Source organism: Hoplias malabaricus, chromosome 15 (genome assembly GCF_029633855.1).
Source record: "Hoplias malabaricus isolate fHopMal1 chromosome 15, fHopMal1.hap1, whole genome shotgun sequence".
NCBI lineage: Eukaryota > Metazoa > Chordata > Actinopteri > Characiformes > Erythrinidae > Hoplias > Hoplias malabaricus.
In genome coordinates this window covers 17,122,666-17,142,859 of record NC_089814.1, presented here as the reverse complement: position 1 = coordinate 17,142,859, position 20,194 = coordinate 17,122,666, and the positions used below count along the sequence as shown (strand labels likewise).

Sequence of the window (20,194 nt, the reverse complement as noted above, 5' to 3'; positions counted from 1 at the left end):
ATTTATGTTGTATATGTAGTTTCAGTTATTAAACAACTAAAATAAAGGAAAACCACTGGAATCACAGTACAAAAAAGTACGAAAGAAGCCCAATTTGGATGTATTTATTGTCTTCTGTGTACATAACATGACCACATGTTTTCATGTGACAAATAAATTAAACAAAGGAAAAAAAATCTTTAATTAATGAACGCATATAAACTGTGTTACAACACCATTTTAGCATGCAAAACAATTGTTTGCATACAACCATAAATATGCCAAGGCAATAATGGTACATTACTCTTTTGTTTAGGAAAGAAAAAAAAAAGCACTGTTAGGACACTTGGAATGTTATGGTTTTGTAGGCATGGAGTCAGCTTCAGTCAACATGAACTGTCCGTATTTAATTATCACACTATAATGTGATAGGGAGGTAGACACCAATGACATTTTAGAACTGTGATTATAGGTAAACACATACGAAATGCTAATTACAGCTAAGGTTACATCAAAACCACAGAAGAGTGGAAGAACTGTCAAGTTGTCAGTAGCAGCCAAGACCAACTGTGCAAATAGACCACAAAATAAAAGTACATTGTACACATTCAGCATCTCCCTCCTTCACACATTCCCACACAATGAGGGAAAACAATGTATTAAATAGTCTGCACATGAGAAGAATTTTTCATAAAATACTTCATAGGTGTAATAATAAAACCTTTGAGAAGCTTTACCTCGGATGTTGATATATTGCAAAATGTTATTGTATAATCCATAGAGATTAATGTATTATATATTTTTAAATATGCTCTGATAGAAAATAACCACAACTGCACAGCACAGTCACTAAACTTTAGAACAACAGTACATTAATCAAAATATTCCACCACCAGCATACAATATATGGATGTTATTGCATTATAAACTGCACAGCAGAATATGATGGTACACGAAGATAGCATCAAATATTTAGTAATATATGTCTATCTCTGGCCCCAGGAAGATGCATTGTATTACAAAGTCAATTTCTATACGCACACTGCCTCAACAAAGCCATCAAATAATCATCTACCTACCTTAAACTCAAGGAAAAAAATAAATAACTTGCCCCTCTAAATGACAAGGCTAAGAAATGTCAGCTCTTATTGTTCTTTCACTTGAGAGTCCACTAGGGGGCCATTTTGCTGTAGCCGAAAAGACCCACTGGGAGATACTTCACATGAGTAGGCCACTGAGACGCCAGCTGGAAAAACTTCACATCGTTCCATTCCATTCCATCAACAGATACTGAAATACACAGATAAATAGAATCACGTTCAAGTGTTTGCGCCGAATGAAATTAAATCTGCCTAAAGGTTACTTTATGCTGAACATAAATTATAAACATTGGATTCATATTTGTGCAGAGCATTCTGTGCCACAGCTTATAGTAATCCTTAAAGTTAAAGCACAAATACAAATGTTCCAGATTTAATAATATTATGCTTCCTCATTTCTTCACTGACAGTGATTAGAAAGGATTTGATTCCTAGGACAATGGACATTTAATTCAAGATCAAATCCATGATCCACACCCCTATGTTACATATCACTGTGCAGTGTACAGCGCAGGTTCATCATTACATTTCTTGATAAACATAGACTTTAATACATCTGAATCAAAAAGTGTGCAGAACACACTATGCTCTATGCTGTGCCATACTTAGCATAAGTGGTCTCTGATGCCCCAGTGTATTCTGATCCAAAATCAGATAAGGGACTGGTGTTTATCCCTGACCAAATCATCTGCCTAGAGGCAGATGGCTGCAAATGGAGAGAGGCTACATTTCAGTGTGGCACTATTTTCCACATTGACATGTACAAGGCATTACATTCCTAGAAAACAAATAAATCCCTGTTGTTTTTCAATGGAGAGATTAAGCAACATCATAATTATGTAATGAGGATTTTGTTTTTTTCATTTAGTACATAACTGAAGAAATGAACTGTTCATATTTCACATTGTAAGGATTGCTTTACCGTCTGGCAAAAGAATGCTCTTTTTACTTGTTTTCAAAATGGAAAAATGTAGTAATGTTGTTTTCAAAAAGAACAAACGTAGTAATGTTGAGCTACAGAGTGCAAAGGAGTTGTTCTGTACCTCGTAGGCTTGTTTGCTGTTGTTTTGCAGAGCAGATGAGCCTGGTGATGCCCTCAATCACCTGGCTTTTTGACTCAATGTCTCTCTCCCTTGGCTTCTTCCCCAGAAAGATAGTAGGGACTGGCAACAGACAAATGGAATGATTGAATGCAATCATTTATAGTATTGTATAGTATTAGTATAGTATTATCATTTATAGTATAGACATAGACAATCTACATATTTGAAAGACATCATTACTCCCATTTGTAAAATAACTTTAACAACATTACAAACAACTAAGAAATGCCAGGCTTCGCACTCACCTTTCTTGTTCTTCTCTTTGGTGACCACAGTCATGGCCATGGTGCAGGAGTTGAGCTGCACCTCCCCTTGAGATGAACTAGGGAGCCGGCTGACCTGTAGGGACCTGAAAGCACTCTTTAGAGTGTTCTTGACATCCCTCCTCTCACCATCTTTCCGTTTTTCAGCCACCCAGTAATCCACCTGTAGCCCTATAGCATCTACTCCATGAGACATGATGGGACTCCTGGCGAAATGTGTAAATAGTTGCAAACAAGTGTCAGGTTAAACCTTTGCAACGCCATATATCTTTAAGCCACAGCATTAAGCAAAATTAGGCCCCATTTATATTTAAATATATAAAATATCCCTGTTCAGATTAATACAAAAATGGCTACATTTTTATGCCAGAGATACTTCAAAATACCATGAGGCATGAGTGAAACACGGGTTTAATCCCAAAATCACACCATAGTGCACTACGCAAGTCATGAAATCTAAATCTAGATTAAAACTCCATTATATATTTCTAATACAGCATTATTTATATTCATTCATATGTGGGAATCTGAAATTTAGTTCTAGCTGCATGTGTTCATTGTAGTTTTATATTTTATGTAATTCACTATATGGGGAGTGTGGAGCTATTTGCATTTCAGCCAGAGACAGGCATGCTGTGTGACGGCAGCGTTTCACAAAATATTCATTTTCCTCATTTACCTGAAAACAGTGACAATGGCATTTTCAAAAATCTCCACTTTGAAGAGTGTTTTCAAAAACCTCAGATTTCAGTAACCTACAAGGCCATGTTTTGTGTGAACGGGAAGACAAAACACAGACTGGATGGGCCTTAATCTTGATCTAAATCACCACCAAACACATGCAACAGTTAAATGCTAAATCACTGCCTACCCAAGGACTGCCAACCCTCCACTGAGAGAAGGTGAAGGGGGCGGGGTTGCAGCATCTTTCATCATCCCTGTGGAAAGTGCATGTGCAGGTGGAGATGTTGAGGGGACGATCAGACTCAAAGCCACTCCCTCTTCACAGTCTCCACCTATGGGAGAGGAGTTACAAACTTCAGTCAAACATGTTAACACTTCAGTTAACAGGCAAACACATTGATCATAAATGCCACAACCAAAAAGGCATTTTACCTGTAGATCCACAACCAGGCTCAATCAAACCAATTTTAACTACCTAAAAAACAAATATCAAAAACATTACAACTATGTGCAACGAATACAGATCATTAACATTGTAACTACCTGTGACAGAGGATTTACCTACCCCGACGAAGGGGACAAAATTTTGGCAGGAATCATCATCTTGCCTGCAACAGCAATACATGAAATGTGACAATAATTATCAGACTATTAGAACTGTAGAAAACTAATTTTCACAAATCACTTGATACAACTGAACAATAGAGCTTTGATTCTGCATTTTGATAAGCTCTTAATGCTAGATGGAATGAATTCAGACTGGTTAGCTCATATTACTGCCTGATTTAAAAAAAGTAAGGATAAACAATGACTGTAAAAATACAATGCTATTAATGTTTTTTTTTTTTAAGGTTTTTTGTATCTTTGTTTCATTACAGGGGCATCATATTAACACACAACAGCAGATAAAATAGCAATCGAGAACCAAATTGCAATGACCCACCAAAATCTTATTTTGGTTTAATGATGAACAGTATGTGAAGAAATAAAAATCAGTTTCTGAAAAGCATTTTAGGTGTGGTATTGCCCAGTTTCACCTTAACACACCTCTGAATTAAGTAACATGGGTATAGAGTATATAAATGTCTTTAACTAATTATAGAATTTTGCCATATTGCCAACTTCCTACTCTTTCATTCAACTCACATTCGCTGCTTGCATGTTAGCATGGCCTCAGCTATAGGCAGCTGGTGAGTGATTGAGGCTCCATTGATGTACTGACAAATACGGTTGGCCACATCCATATCTGCATATGATGACCCTGGACATTTAAACATCACATTTAGAGCAATGGACTAAGGTAAATAAATGGTATACCAACTCAAAGCTAACAAAAACACATCACATCAATGAAAATATACCAGTTTGAGGAGGCTCTGACCGACTGAAGAATTCCCGCCATGAGCTCTCCAGGAAAGCTGAACTATAGCGACTATCCAATGAGCCCAGGTACTTAGCCACTGGGTGAGATCCTGCACAAAGCAAGTAACACTTAGCTTCTCCATCCGCTAAAGTTAGCATTTTAACTAAAACGTATCAAGCATTTTATTCTCTTATATTGCATTATAGGAAACGTCTTACCTAAAGGAACTACCAGAAACTTCATATGGCTCAGCCAGTCAGACATCTTGTTGGCCAGTTGGGAGACATAGAAGCGCAAAATGGCACCCAGATAGCTCTGCCCTCCTACAGCCACCACTTTCACTGGTTTGGGCATTACTGAGTTACAGTTACAGCTGAAGAGAACAAGAGTATAATTTGTATAAGAGTGCAAATGACAAGAGCACCAAGGCATTAATGTGAATATTTACAGAGATAAGTTCAAATAATATTTCTGTGGTGTGTTTGGTGGTTTCAATATGTATCAGTGGTGCACTGAGCTGAAGAAAGTGATTCAAATGCATACATTCCAGAATGTTAGAAATGATAAAGCAATGCTCATTTTTGGTCTAAGCAGAAATCAGGGCATACTTTCTGACATCAAAGCTCATTAATCATTAATTTTTACAGATTTATGAAAATATTTCACTCCTTTAAAATAAATGTTCTGCATATTAAGATGGAATTATATACAGAATTATATACAGAACCATTAAAATATCAGAGGGTTGTCTAAGAATATGCAGTTTTTACCAGCCACCACAAAGGAGTGTGCATAGATGCTTCAAAAATGTTATTTCCTCCCAGCTAATCTCCAATCCTATTATAAACCTACTGCATGCTACTGCATCCTCTGGGGTTGTGCCACTCACAATTTTTGAATCCGAGTGAGCAGAGCAGAGAGCACAGCCTGAATCTCTGATCCTGAGCAGGTACACACTAAAGGCTGCTTCTGTGCCTGCAGGAGTTCTGCCACATACTACACACACACACACCCACACAAACAGGAATTTTGCAGGTTGATTTAGTAGACAAGCCATGCAATCATTTCATTTAGTCTGAATTAAACGACTGGACAGATTTTTTACAGTCCTGCAGCCAAAAGAATCTTAGTAGTCTTTATTTATTTAGTATTTGATTTTTTATATATATATATCCTGTTTCATGGGTTTTATAAGCTGGAAGCCCAACTTATGTGAATTCTGAATGTAGTTATAGAAATTAATCAACTTTTCCATGATATTCTATTTTTTTGAAATGGGTCTGTATATTAATATATAGTAAGTTTTTAAGAAAAATCTGATTTCATTATCTTAATATTGACAAATGAACATAGTAAAAAACCCAGTGTTTACCGACCATCTTAAAAGTATTTTGTAAATATAAACAAACTTTATAATACCACCTTTGAATTTGTAGCACTGCATTTTTTGCACTGAATTTATGTATCTGAATTTTGTTGCTTTGTTGCTTTGGACTTTGGAATTTGCTTTGGAATATTTTGCTTCGAAATAATGCATCTGAATATAATTTCTCTTGAATTGAACTCATGAGTTTTCAAGAAAACTTTTCATTGTTATTATTCAAGGTTAATAAATGCATTAATTTTTTCACTCGTATGTTGGCATCTGAATTTTGTCTGTCGAAACTTTGAAATATTGTTTGAATTTTTTTTATCTCAATTTATTAACCTTGAACAATAACAGTGAAAACGTGTTCTTGAAAATTCACGAGTTCAATTCAAGGGCAATTTTATTCAGATGCATAATTTCAGTGTAAAATATTCAGAGGTGGAAATCTGAAGACTTAAATTCAAAAGCAACAAAATTCAGATACATAAATTCAGTGCAAAAAATGCAGTGCTACAAATTCAAAGGTGGTAATATTTCAAAGTCTGATGAGACAGATTTGCTTCCATATGCAATACTCTAAAAACAACAGAACAGAGGCACATTTACCACTGTGTTACATCCCTTTCTTTTAACTACATTGTTTAATCATTTGGAAGATGAGGATACTAATTGTTGTAGCTTTACAAGTTGACTTTTTGCTCAATCTTGCTTGATACAAGACTTTAGCTGCTCAACAGTCTATGATCGACATAATCTTTGGTGGATGCTCCTTTTATACATTTAGTATTCACCAGCTTATAGCATAATGTTTCAAAATTGTATAACTTGAATATTCTAAAAACCCAACTTTTTTTGGAGTGTATTGCATTCATCCGTTTCAAAATATATTTATATATACACACAATACAATTTAGTTGGTCAGCATTTTTTTTCTTTGTACTTTTGTCAGTTAAACAAAAATGTGTAAGGGTAAACTAAAACAACTGAGACTTCACATTTTATGGTTTGTTGGGTGGCAGGCACCATAACCTATGCAAACTTGCAGTTTTGTTTACTTTGTATTATTTTTAGTGTTGATCTGTAAAACAATAATAAATATTCTTAAACAGTAAAAAATATTCTGCAATCCAACGAGGGGGCACACTGATAGAATGGGGTGACTGACAGAAACGCGAACATATTTTCACTACCTGCCCTTGCCAGTCATTGACATTAATAAGGATGAGGCTGTCAGGCAGGGTGGTGTCTGACACTAGGATCTGGTTCAGCTGGTCATACACTATCTTCCTCGGCATCTACGATACACACACCGACATGAAAGAGAAAAGGTTAGTGTTCCCACAGTGTCTAGAATATATACACTCAGCACTGAAATCCAGTAATACATAAGCAGTGACCCTGATACTGACTCATCAAGTAGACACAATGACACCTTCAATTGTAAGCCACTACAAGACTTTATTGCTGTACAGCTGTATTGAATCAAACCACAACAGCTCTTTACAAACAACATTTGACATTGCAAATCAGCTACTGAATGATTCTAAACTTTGCTATTTGTGTCTCTTTAATTGTCAAGCTCTCACAAACATATTGGACACACCACCACAAAGGAGATTAAAAACATGGCACTTCAACCTAATGGCTGCTATGTGGTAGAGAGACATTTTGACACTTCTGTGAAATAATAGTTGCTATATTAGCCAGGTATTGACTCACACCACAGCCAGTGTGATGTTACATAAGTAGAATTAGCGCCCACTCTCTTCCACTCTTTCCATCATTGTGCCTCTTCCAGCACACCCACCAAAAGCTTGCAGCATTCTGATACACGGCCCCAATGAATCACCACTATACACACACACACACTGTGGCAGCCCCTCAACAAGTGGGATGGCAGAGCAGTGCCTGAGGGAGGGGGACTCACCTGTGGAGTGAGGCTTAGCTCAGGGGAGCGTTCACTGTCTGAACTGTTGGTGCGCTCGCTTGGAGGTTTGGACAGCTGCCTCTCCTTCATGGGAGTCCCTCGCTTATGTTTTGGAGTGTGGCCACCATCCAGCCTAAGAATGAGTCAAGGTAGCTCTGTGTCAATCTAGCTCTTTGTATGCAGCACATGAGTAGTTACTGTGAGTACAAAATGCTTTAATGGAATATTTTGTTGAAAAATCAAATTGATTAATTTTTGACTATGTACTACATAACTAATGCATCTAACAAGTAATGTATATTCTACCAATTACTACTTTGCAAACTACAAAAATTAATAGAATTGCTTAAAGACAACTCAGAGGTTAACAGTTTTAACAGATTAACTGTTAAACAGGTTTTAACCATACAGCATGTTTTAATTGTAAATGGAAAATAATACCATGTCAAAAATGTACCATGTACCATTTGTTTAAATCAAATATGCCAGAACTTCTGCATGCATTTTTCATGTTTCAAACTGGTGATTTACTAGATGTCATTACTGCTGAGCTCAAATTCAAAATTTAGACACCCAACATATATATGTAATGCATACATTAGATTTTTCACAAACATATTCCTATATTAAAAAAAAAAACAAAAACCCTGAGGCTAGTTAGTGTTTCCATTTCACCAACCTTGGGGAGTGCATATTCTGGCTGCTGCTCCTCTGTGGGGTGCGTGGTATCTCTGCCACAGACACTGTGATACTTGGGGTGCCCTCACTCACAAGCTCTACTTCATTGAGCTCCTATAAGACCAACTACACATTAACTACCAGCTACAAAAAAACATGGGAACAAAGATATCATTTACCTGCTGCTTACTCAGTCAGACTGAAAGAGACCATAAGTAGCAATGGAAGTTAGAAAAAAAAAAGAGAGAGAGACAACAGAAGACATAAGACGTAGGAAGATATTCTTAGACCCACCACTGTGCCTGCCTCAGAGAATGCATCATCCAAATGTGCACTACTGGAGTGCTGTATTTTACTAGATAAAGTGTGTTCACCCTGCTGCAAGAAAGACAGAAAGTAAGTGAGAGAGAATTGAGTCAGAGTGTATTATCCGTACATGTCCCTGCCAGTCACAGCTGTTTACAATGAGGAAGCTGGCAGGGAGGTGGCTCAAATCAATAGAGTGGTGCTGCAGTAAGCAGCATATGATGTCTAATATGGAGTCTGAAAATGATGTAAACACTGATATATCACAATGATGTTTGCAATAATAATAATATATATATATATATATTTACAAATACTGAGGGAAATGTGAGTCTTGATGACACTTGATGACACTCACAGGACTCAGGGTGTCTTTGCCCAGACTACATCTGCTGTTCAAACTGCCAAACTCAGTCTGAGAGCTAGACTGAGACATGCCCTCAAAGAATGGTCTGGTTACAAAAACAAGCACACACACACAAAAAACAAAAGCTAAAAAACTAGTCAGAGGAAATGCAAGAATAAATGTGGGAAGTGCAGAATACAAGCAAGTTATTTTTGAACATTAACAGATCTGAATTTTCTGTTTTCATCAAGACATTAGTTCTGCTGTGCTTTAATGGCATGTGATGTCTTTGGTTAGCTAAGCATAAGTCTAGTAATTCTGTACTATGAGTTTCACTTTTTAGAAGTTTCATTATAAGAATTGCCAAATGTTAGTACGTTTCTCATTTGCATATTCTTAATGGGAAAAAAAAAACTGTGACCTGTAACATGCTATAATTACACACAATGTGTCCACTTAAGTGTGGGTGTGTATGTAAATTTATGTCAATATATTCTATACGGGAGTTTGGGCTTGGGTGTACTGAGGATGCTCTCGTTTTCTTCCATGTCTGGTCCACTGTCACTGGGGTTGTACATCTCCAGACTGTCATATAGCTCATCTAGGTCCTCTTCCACATCACGGATCTGCTCCTGAGACACATTATCCAGGCCAAATCCCACCTGCATGAAACATTAAAACGTCAATAAATCACTACCATAGAAAGTCAACTATAGACACAGCTGTGAGGTAAAATGTAAGTGTAGCATAGCAATCAGGCAAAGATATGGAAATTACTTCTAAAGCAGAGTAGACTGATTTCTAAAGATAGAGAGCTGTTTGTGAGGAAAGAAGTATAATAAATACAACAAATTGTTACAATCAGGGTGGGTGCCGCATATAAAACAGAAAAGGAAACAGGGAGATGAGGAGAGTGACAGAATTTGAGATACATGCAGGTTTACCTCATCAGAAACTTTGAACCTTTTCAGCAGTGCCACAAATTTTTGCTTGATGTTGGGCTGCTGAATACAAAACACAACCATTTTACCAAAGACAGAATAGTGAGAAGAATCGGCTTGAGCGAATTAGAGCCATATGAAGCCCTACAACAGAATGTAGCAAAAAATAGAAAAGAGCAGAGGAGGGGGAGGAAAAACAGTCACAACAGGCAGGAGAGCTTGGCAAACAGGCACAGGAGCTAGGAGACACAGCATGCAGCTAAACAAATCAGCACAGCTGATACATTTGAGCATCTGAAGAGTGATACCAGTCTTACGCCTCAACATATTTGACACATATTGGCCCCCTTATGTTTCAGTATGTTCCAAAGGATTCCAGCCATTACTGGGGCAGCTGTGTCAAAAGGCCATCAGTGACCTCAGGCCAGCATGCACACACATACGCCTGCTCTGTGGTATTACAGTCAAGATGGAAAATAAGAGCACTTCAGTAGAGATGCGTACTCTAGACTGGAGCTCTGGGGCGTGTTTCACAAGCTGTGTCAGACTGTATTACACTGATTGGTGAACAGATTTGCAGTTTGTTTTGGTTAAGGCTGGCATCAGGAAGTTTAAGATGAATGTATCAGCATAAAAATACAAAAGCAGTGGTCTGCTCCGGGTACCTACATTAGCTCTTGTAATGGAGGCTGCAGATGTGAGTTTACGACGAGGTTTCTTCTTCCTTATTTCATCCTCATCATCGTAAAGGTACTGTCAAAGGGGAATAAATCAGACTATTTCCTCAAATTGCACCATTTCACTTCTTGCTTTGATGATAGATACTGATATGGCAGCTGTGGACAGATGTACATCAGCCCTTATTTGTGATGTAGCTGCCAATATATTAGCATTACCATTACAGAAGGATGTAACCCTGTATTTGTACCAGGGGATAATGTAGTAAAATACATTGTAGATGGTTTACCACAACTGACATTCTGCTCTTTTTGAGTATAATAATAGTGCCATCATGTCAAAATATTGGAAATATTGGTCAAATCTAAAAATCAGTTCCATTTCTATAGAGTTCCCGATATTACCATGACTCTGTGTTTTAAACCATAGGCTTTGTGACAGTTTACCATCTGCATTTTTCTCAGCTTCATGATATTAACCTGTCCATGGAGTGGGTCATCACTGCCATCCTGCTCAGACGAGTAACTCTCTTCTTCCTCCTCAGAGTAGTTATCAATGTCGGGTGAGCGATCTATGTGGATGGAGTACATCAAAGTTCAACAGATAAAGGAATAATCTGGCACAGTTTTGATCAGAACACTATTGTTCTATATTGAGAGAAATCTGAACCATTTGCTAAAGAATGATACCAAACGCTAAAGAGCAATGTGTACTGATCTGTATACTATCTACTGATCTGCTCTTCATTTATAATTTATACTGAAAACATTACTGAGGCTTATTTGTATTCATTTACTCTGAGTGCTCTATGAAAGCTCACCAGATAGTTTAGCCTTTGGTCCTTCTGGGTCTATAGGCTGACTGGATAGAGAGTACACTCTGATCTCAGCCACTGTCACTGCTGTGTCTTTCACTGTGGTATGTAAACCCAGAACCTGAGCACCTTCAGTAGGGTGCTGCATCACCTTAAGGATGAAAAGTAATATGGTTAAAAAAATGATAATATAAAAAAAAAATCACAATTATGAAGCATTTATGTCACATTTTTGATTTATATCATATTTCAATTAGTGAAATTCAAACATCAGTGAGGTGCCTATTTCGAAAAACAGTTTAGTAACATCACAACATTTTTATTTTCAGTGGTGTGGAAGATTAAGAATGAGTAAAGATATGACTCACCTCTGCCATATTAATTAAGCCTAGTGCAAGTGTCTTGTAGCCCAAGATTGTGCGGTTCTTATACCTCTTCCTTCGCTGCAGCATGATTTGTAGCCTGTTTGCATCTCTCTTCAAAAAATGTGGATACTTATAGAATAAAGAAAAAAGTGATCTCTCAGATGAAGTCATCATACCAAGATGTAAATTAAAACAGGCAATAGTAGAACTAAGTTAATGGATTTACACTAGTCTGTAGAAATAAATCTATTACTACATTTCTAATACATTTAGAAATATTACAGTGTAAGTGCACAGGTGTTATTTAAAGCTATAGATATTAGTAAGTAAGCTCTTTAAATCATTTGCCACATTTACCATGTACCAACTGAATATGAGAAATTCTTTATGAGAATGTTAACATACATGATAAATATATTGGTATAGGAATATAAACTGTTTTAAACACAATAAATACATTTAACTGGAAATAAAGTTATTATATATGACTCTGAACTGTCAATGCTTAATAACAACCATAACAACCATCACAAAGCATAACAATCTATCACTCTAAATACACAAGCACAAACCTGGAGGGAAAAGGTGAGCTGCAGATCCGTTTCTGCGAGTCCTTGAGATGGCAGCAGGATTTCATTTGAGCGCAGAATACGCTTAGATCCCTGAGAAAACATTCCTATGTGAAACATTCAGTTTAGCCCAAATGTAACTGATCACTGATCACACCTTTTTACATTTCCCTCTTTATATCTGGATTGGGGCAACACTTCCAATGTAACTAATAAATAATGTAAACTCATTGCTCATTGTTTAACACTATGAAAAATGTAATGAATACATCAGTCCATACATGCCTCAATACATTATTTTTGAGATTTCTGAACATAAACATGGCTAATATATCTAATAATAAATTTAAACTTATGGCCATCTATTAGCAATTATACACTTGCCTAAAATGTTCTTGAAATGCTAAGTAATGTCAGAGATAAAGTTAAAGTTAAAGACTTGCTAGTGTGGCTTCTGACATTGTTAGCCACACTGCAGTCTGTGGATGCGCAGTGTGTACAGAAATAATTTTTTGGTTCATAATTCACCAATATTTTTTTCAATAGGTGACAGGTGTGGACTAGTTTAAGCACATTGATTCTTTTACTAAGGGGCCATGCTGCTGTAAAATCCATGAAGAAAGTAATAAACAAGGATTTTCCAGAAAATAAGTATATATTGTTTAGCATTAACAGTGCCTTCACAGATGTGCAAGTCACCCACACCATGTGAACTACTGTACACCATGCCATCACAAACAATGGATTTTCCACTTCAGGAGATGATCCATTCCCTCTTTAGCCCAGAGGATGCCGCACACAATTTCTTAAAACAAGATAAAATCTTGATTTTTCTCACAATGGGACACATTTCCACTTTGCCTGTGTCCATCTTACATGAGCTTGAGTCCTTGCATTTATGGATGGAGCAAACTGTATTCACAGACAATGGTTTTGGAGTTTCTGAGCCTTTGCTGTGATTTCCATTAAAGAATCGTGTCCATTTTCAATTCAGTGTCATCCGAGTGATGTAGCTAGCCAATAGAAATTTGGGGCCTTGTCCCATAAATATAGAGATTTTCCAGATTCTCCAAATATTTTAATAATATTATATCTTTCAGAGTGGTTCAACTCCTCCCTCCTCTTTACTTCTAAAAGACTCAACTTTTCTGGAGCACTCTTTTTAAACCCAGTCATGTCACTGACCTGTTGCCAATTACCCTATACTTTCAGAAAAACTGTCACTGTGGTGGTAACCTTATGGGTACATATTCTGTATCCTTAATTATGGAACATAATTGTACATTATTCTATTATTCTACTATTGTAGATATTAAAATTCTGTTGATTTCATATGCCTCATTTAATTTCCAGGACTTTTATTAATTTATTTATTTATTTATTTTTTACACAGTTCTATAATAAAGGTTTACACATATTCACAACTCTTTCGGAAGAAGAGCATGTAATGTACCTTTAGGGAGCACAACTGGATATTCAAACCACTGCTGTACTTTTAAAATTTGTAACTTTAGTGACCAATAGTGTACTTCTACCGTAACTATTTTATGAGAGTGTATTTTTATTTCTTGTAGCATTGCACAACTACACCAGTCTTTTGTTGCCATATCCCATCTATTTTTTGGAATGTGTTGCTGGCATCAAATTCAAAATATACATATATTTTACAAAATCAATAGATTCTCAGTTTCAACATTTGTCTTTGTACTCTTTCAATCATATATAGAGTTTAAATGATTTGCACATCATTGCATTGTGTTTTTTTACCACCACAATAGTTTCACCACTATTCTAGAAATGCCATTTGTACTTACCGACAAAAAATGGTTTATAATAGCTCCTTTTTTTCTAGTAACAAAGTGTGATCTGAAAATAGTGAACTGAAATTGTATAATATGCTGCACAGCATATATTGATTATAAAAACACCAGCCACATAAATAAAAATATTACTAGCAGCCATGTTGAAACCTGAATTTTGTTGTACTGTTGTTGCTATAGATAAGAGTAGTTCAGAACAAACGTCTGCAGTTTACCTGTAGTTTGACAGCAATAACCACTGATGTCAGGTCTCGGTCAAGCTCTTTTAACATTACCAGTTTCTTAAGAGTCAAACTGAGGAGTCTGTGGAGGAGAGAGAGAGAGAGTAGAAAACAATACAAAAAATATTTCAATAATTATACGTTTGTTAAAGGTTAATCCATTAGCAGAAATTTTGCACAAAGCTCCGCCACAGGCACAGTGGCGCACAGGTAGTGTCACAGTCACACAGCTCCAGGGACCTGGAATGTAGTCCCAGATTGTGGCGATTGTGGACAATGAATTAATGTAAAACATGAAGTACACCTTCCTCCTCACCTGCTTCTATCTACAAAACCATATCACAGTCCTGATCAGAGTCCAACTTTCTTATTTTTCCAAAATAAATAGCAGTTTTAGCCTGACCTTAAACACATTGCACCAACAGGCATTTCTTTTTCTTTTTTGACAAAAACCCTAAAGCATATACACAAGTTGTACAACATTCTTCTGAACAGGTAAAAAGTGAACTTAACATTATAAATTGAGGATTCAACTGCTTACACTGCAAAAAAACAATGAGAGACAAAGAGAGAGAGAGGAGAGAGAGAGAGAGAGAGTTAGAGAGAGAGAGAGAGAGAGAGAGAGAGAGAGAGAGAGAGAGTTGCCCTGAGAACATGTTGCTATGGCAGCCAATGAATATTCTGTAGACGCTGCAGACTTGACATTTTGTCTGCATATCCATAAAGCTGTTTGAATTGACATTTCAACAACAAAATTGGAGGAAACAATTTTAACCTTTTGTCCAGTGCAATGGGAGATATGCAATTAAATGTTAACAAAGAATGTTTCAGGCAAGAAAATGTTAGACTGTTCTTAAAATTGTGAAGAACAGTTAAGGATTTGGAAAATTGAAAACTTAAGCAGAAGCTTCAAGTGACACCTGTTTGAGTTTTTAGAAAGGAACTATATAAGTGTAACATTAAACAAATCTCTATTCAAGGTCAAGAAAAACGCTTTATCACGTCTTCTGCTCCTATGTCAAGTCCTTGGACAGAAAGCTCCTAAAGCTGTTGTAAGACTAAAGGCTTTTAAAGAATTTTTTTTTGTTTAATTTTTTTACACCATGAGATGAAACTCTGAGAATTATAAAAATATTTTTGCAAGAAACAGTATGTAGATTAAGCAGCAGTAGTCAAGCACAAGCACATATCATAAAACAATTATTAAAATGATGTGAAACAGAATGCACCTTTACCTTTGATTTATCTAAAGTACTTTGCAGATAACATATTGCTTTCATATATTTAAGACACTGCTAAAAGTACATGTTATGTATTTTTCAGGGTGGGGGTGGTTTCTGTGTTTAATTTAAAAATATTCTTCTTCTCAATTTATTAGATTTGGGCAGTCACAGCTTACTAACAGCTGCACATTATTTAGACCAATATTGTTGATTTATCTTTTCACAGTGACAGTAGATACAGAAACACCTATGACTTTATCCAGCTTCAAGTGAGAATGGACATTTATTTAGTCATTTCTCACAAGTGTCAAGCTGTGTTTAACAGATGGTGACAGTGTGTCATATGTCAGTTCATGACAAAGGTCAGAAGTTGTATGATGGTCAGTAGTTCCATTTTTAAAATGCCAGTTTGGGAACTGAATTATTTTCACTTACTCTTTGTTGATGTTCCATTACACAAGTGTAATATTTTAACTAATCTATTCCCAAAAAAAAGAAAGAAAGAAAGCATATTATATTTTCACATTGCTGATACTTGTTGCAGTGGTTTAAAACATAAAATCCACCTTTTCTAGACTACTTGAGACAAGTGCAAACGAGTGCTGTTGGCTGTGATCTTTGGACCTTAATGTGGAACTAAATAAATATCAGATAAGATTCTGTAGTGGAAATCACTGCAACCTTCTGTGAATACAGTTTCATTCAGTTTCTGTGAATACAGTTTGCATCCACAAATGTGAGAAACCATATTTAAACAGGATCCAGAAATGTCAGGGTCTTCTCTGGGCCTGAGCTTATTTAATAAAGAGGACTGAGGCAAAGTGAAAACGTGCACCATAGTCCAACAAATCCAAAGTTTTAAATTGTTTTGGACACCATGGATGCTGCATTCTTTGAGCTTAAGAGGAGAGGGACCATCCATCTTACTATCAGAATATTATTTGTCTTTTTACTATTTAATAAAAAAATATATTTTGTTTCAATGATTTGCACATAATTGCATTTAGTTTTTATTACACAATAAAGTCCTAACTGGACTTTTTTGAAATGGGGATTGTAATATTATATTGCTTAAAATGAAAAACTCATACACTTTTATTCTGCTTTAATGTAATATTTGTAAACGTACTTTACATCATTTCTACTGGCAACATTATCTTTCAATATTTAAGAACTAGAAATCAGTAAACATGTCAACAAAAACAAGCAAAACACAGACATTCTCTTAGCAAGAGCAGATGCTGCATGCCTGGCCATATACTCAGTGTGCTACAAACAGCTACCTCTCCTGGATAACAGGTCTAATTCATTTACACGACTGTCCATCTCAATTAGAGTGTAACTCTAGAGCCAGAAGGACTGAGAAAGCAGGCTACAGGTTTACAATGATTTTAGGAGAGAAAATTTCAAACTGTCCAAACACCAAAAGCATAAAACTGACGACTACTTCATTTAGTAAAAATCAATTGCTTTTTCTTTTTTCCTTTTTATTTTGTTTCTTTTTTCCTTTATGAACATGCGTTGTGTTTATTATTAATTATAAGAATTAAACTTTAGATATATTATTAAGATCAGATATATTAAGCATAAAGCAAGCTTAATATGAGCAACACAATTACTCATACATCATTTCTCCAACCACTCTCCTCTCCATACCCCTACAGGCAGGCTTTTAGTTTTTCAAGTGCCATACAGCACTGTATCCTCCCATACAGTCCTTCAATTTTCCATTCTTCAACTCCCAGGTCCAAAATATATGGTGAACATTAGTTTTCACAGATTCACTTGACAATGTGCAACAGTTTGCATTTCAGGGATAGATTTCACACATACATAACATGTATTTTATGGCTCAATTAATCAAATATGGTTCTGTTAAAACCAAACAACATATGCTTCCATACAATTGGAAAACTGTTGGGATTTCCTGTTTTGTGACTGTGTCTGAAAGACCGACATATGTAAATAAGTCCTTGTCAGACACTGTGCTCTATTGTGCTCATTTAAAAGCAGAATGAGCTGAAACACTCCTTATAGCTTCAACATGTTTAGGGGTAGATAAATGGCTTTAAACGGCAGGTATGAAAATTGAGCTGGAAAAATATGTTTCTGAACATTAAACTTGACAAATATAAATAAATTGATGGAAAAACCTAGTTGACGCTCTGAAAATTCCACAAGTTCATGCATGATTTCAGTAATGGACTGATGTGGATGCCAAATGTTTAGTGAATCTTCAGATCTGGAAGGGTGTTTATTGTATGTTTGTTTGTTTTTGAAATCTGATGAAATTAATGATGACTATGCAGTGACAGTGAGACCAAAAAATGCAATTAAACTCTTTAGAGTTGTCAGAGATAGGAAAACTGCATTGTATTTTCTGTATGAATTTTAACATCTAAATAAAATAAACAAACTTGGTTCAAATCAGCTGAGTATGTTTTGATGGAATTAAACATGTACATGTTTCTGGATACTATCTCCACAGTGTAAAGTGTAATCCTCACACACGTCACACCTCATAGTGTCTATGACATATTCTGAAGACTGAGGCAAAACTGTCTTTATTTTATTTTTGTATTTTATTTTTCCAACAATCAAATGTTAGAAACGCTACTCTCGAATGCTTTTCCTAAGGTTTCATTTATCAGCTAGTGGTAGCCTTTTAGCTGAAAGATTTGAGATATGACTCCTCTATTTTTGTGACATCACAAAAACAAGCATAACAAACCCAAAACAAACCGAGTCCTCCTTTTTTTTAAATATATTATTTTTCAGATTTGACCTTACATTCAATTTGTTTTAAATGTTGTAACATACAGCATGAAACTGTCTAATTTATTTTAACGAAGTGAGCACAACTCTGAGTCCATTAGAAGAGCCTTTCAACTTAGAATCGTTAGTTGACCGCTTTATTCCTGAGCCATATTAGCGTGCTAAGCTTCGGCTGAAATGTAAACATCAGCCCGGGTGTGTGAGCGCCCTTACCTGGGCACACAACTCGGGGAGGAACGATCAATCTCCCACGTCGCGAACAGGTTCATGTGAACCGGGCGATTTGAAGAAATGCTGACCGACCTGCTAGGCTGCAGGTGCGGGGACGAAAGAGCGGACCGCTGGAGACCCCCGCGCTCCGACATACCGCTGCCGCTGTCGAGGTACAGTACACGACGAGAGTGGAACGTCTGAGTCAAAGTCGAGCTTCGCCTTCAGCTGTCCGCATCTTCAGGAGAAGTGTGTGTGTGTGTGTGTGTGTGTGTGTGAGAGAGAGAGAGAGAGAGAGAGAGAGAGAGAGAGAGTTCCGCCTCCTTCTTCACGCCTCATTTCATACTTCACTCAGTCTCAATGTCTTAGACTCTCTGAGTGGCCGTAGGACTCCTTTCTGTTAATACTCCTCAATAAGTTACAGTCCATTCTCTCTCATCCCACGAAGCGAACCTCGTCTTTAAAGCATCCCGCAGAAAAATAGCGCCACGCGGCGATGGCGCGTGCGCGTCCCCCCCCCAACCGCCGTTTTTGTTTATTATGCAGAGCACGACGCTGGATTACCCGAAAACCCCCTCAAACACGACGTCGCTTATCAACGATAAAACCGTGTATAAAGTGGACTTTGAATGTTACTGGGTATACATTTACAAGAATTTACAGAAAGCAACTGGTGAACGATTTAAATTGGAGCAGAAAATTCAGATCAAGTGAAGAATTATAACCCAAATATTCTTTACATTCATTATTTGCCTGTAACCGCTTATCACTTTTTTCTTATATATCAATGAGACATGTTGTTGGTAGATGGTGTTGTGCACCCCGCTCTGTGCTTTTTAACCAAGCAATGATGTTTTTTCTGTGAAAATTTTCAGAGCCTTAAATTTACTTGTTCCTACAAAATCACCTACTTCAGGATTAAGAGTTATTATTATGAAAACTTGTACATTTAAAAAACAGCATTCAAGTTCCCAAAACTTTATAAAGGTAATGGCTATAAATGTACTATAAATATTCATTTTCTTTGTAATGTAATTTATTATACATCACAATCACGAACCCGATATATTGTGGTTGGGTTACAGTGTAAATCTCTCTCTCTCTCTCTCTCTCTCTCTCTCTCTCTCACTCACTTTCTCTTTCTCTCTCACTCTCTCCTGTGGTTGTGGCTGTAGCATCTAAAATGCTCTTTCCACCCACGCTGGAATCATTTATCTCCAGCACACAGACTGGAACCAGAGGAAACCGGGGCAATTACATCACGTCCTGCAAGCTTCTGCTCTTTGGGGATTACTGATCAGGCTTGAAATTTCCTCTTCAAGGCCATGAAAGACCAGAGTGCTTTGCTCAGATCCCTATTGTAAAGAACATGAGGAGCAGGTTTAAGGGTATAACTGATCTGATTGCTCTAATTGAAACAGGCCCACAGGTCATAACTGGTATCGAAACTGACGAGGCCT

General features: G+C 36.6%; 1 protein-coding gene across 6 annotated transcripts; it reads right to left on the bottom strand.

Moving 5' to 3' along the window:
* Nucleotides 1–102: 102 nt before the first annotated feature.
* Nucleotides 103–19,165, bottom strand: pacs1a (phosphofurin acidic cluster sorting protein 1a). Of its 6 annotated transcripts, XR_010795508.1 has the most exons (25): nucleotides 18,738–19,165; nucleotides 14,521–14,608; nucleotides 12,489–12,578; nucleotides 11,920–12,045; nucleotides 11,558–11,702; nucleotides 11,217–11,308; nucleotides 10,729–10,812; nucleotides 10,063–10,122; nucleotides 9,620–9,780; nucleotides 9,131–9,224; nucleotides 8,761–8,844; nucleotides 8,468–8,580; nucleotides 7,789–7,921; nucleotides 7,052–7,156; nucleotides 5,382–5,488; nucleotides 4,711–4,865; nucleotides 4,491–4,601; nucleotides 4,276–4,390; nucleotides 3,695–3,737; nucleotides 3,562–3,604; nucleotides 3,317–3,461; nucleotides 2,428–2,651; nucleotides 2,123–2,242; nucleotides 1,685–1,785; nucleotides 1,133–1,269 (listed from the first exon to the last, which is right to left on the bottom strand). XR_010795508.1 is itself a non-coding variant. In XM_066646071.1 (24 exons), exons 1-24 carry the CDS (start codon nucleotides 18,887–18,889, stop codon nucleotides 1,151–1,153), a joined length of 2,709 nt encoding a protein of 902 aa, XP_066502168.1. In that variant the 5' UTR covers nucleotides 18,890–19,163; the 3' UTR covers nucleotides 103–1,150. The 6 variants fall into 6 exon arrangements, 5 of the variants coding, with proteins under 5 accessions (XP_066502168.1, XP_066502169.1, XP_066502170.1 ...); XM_066646071.1 differs by lacking the exon at nucleotides 1,685–1,785 and having other exon boundaries at nucleotides 103–1,269; nucleotides 18,738–19,163; XM_066646072.1 differs by lacking the exon at nucleotides 1,685–1,785 and having other exon boundaries at nucleotides 103–1,269; nucleotides 8,761–8,841; nucleotides 18,738–19,163.
* Nucleotides 19,166–20,194: the final 1,029 nt, after the last annotated feature.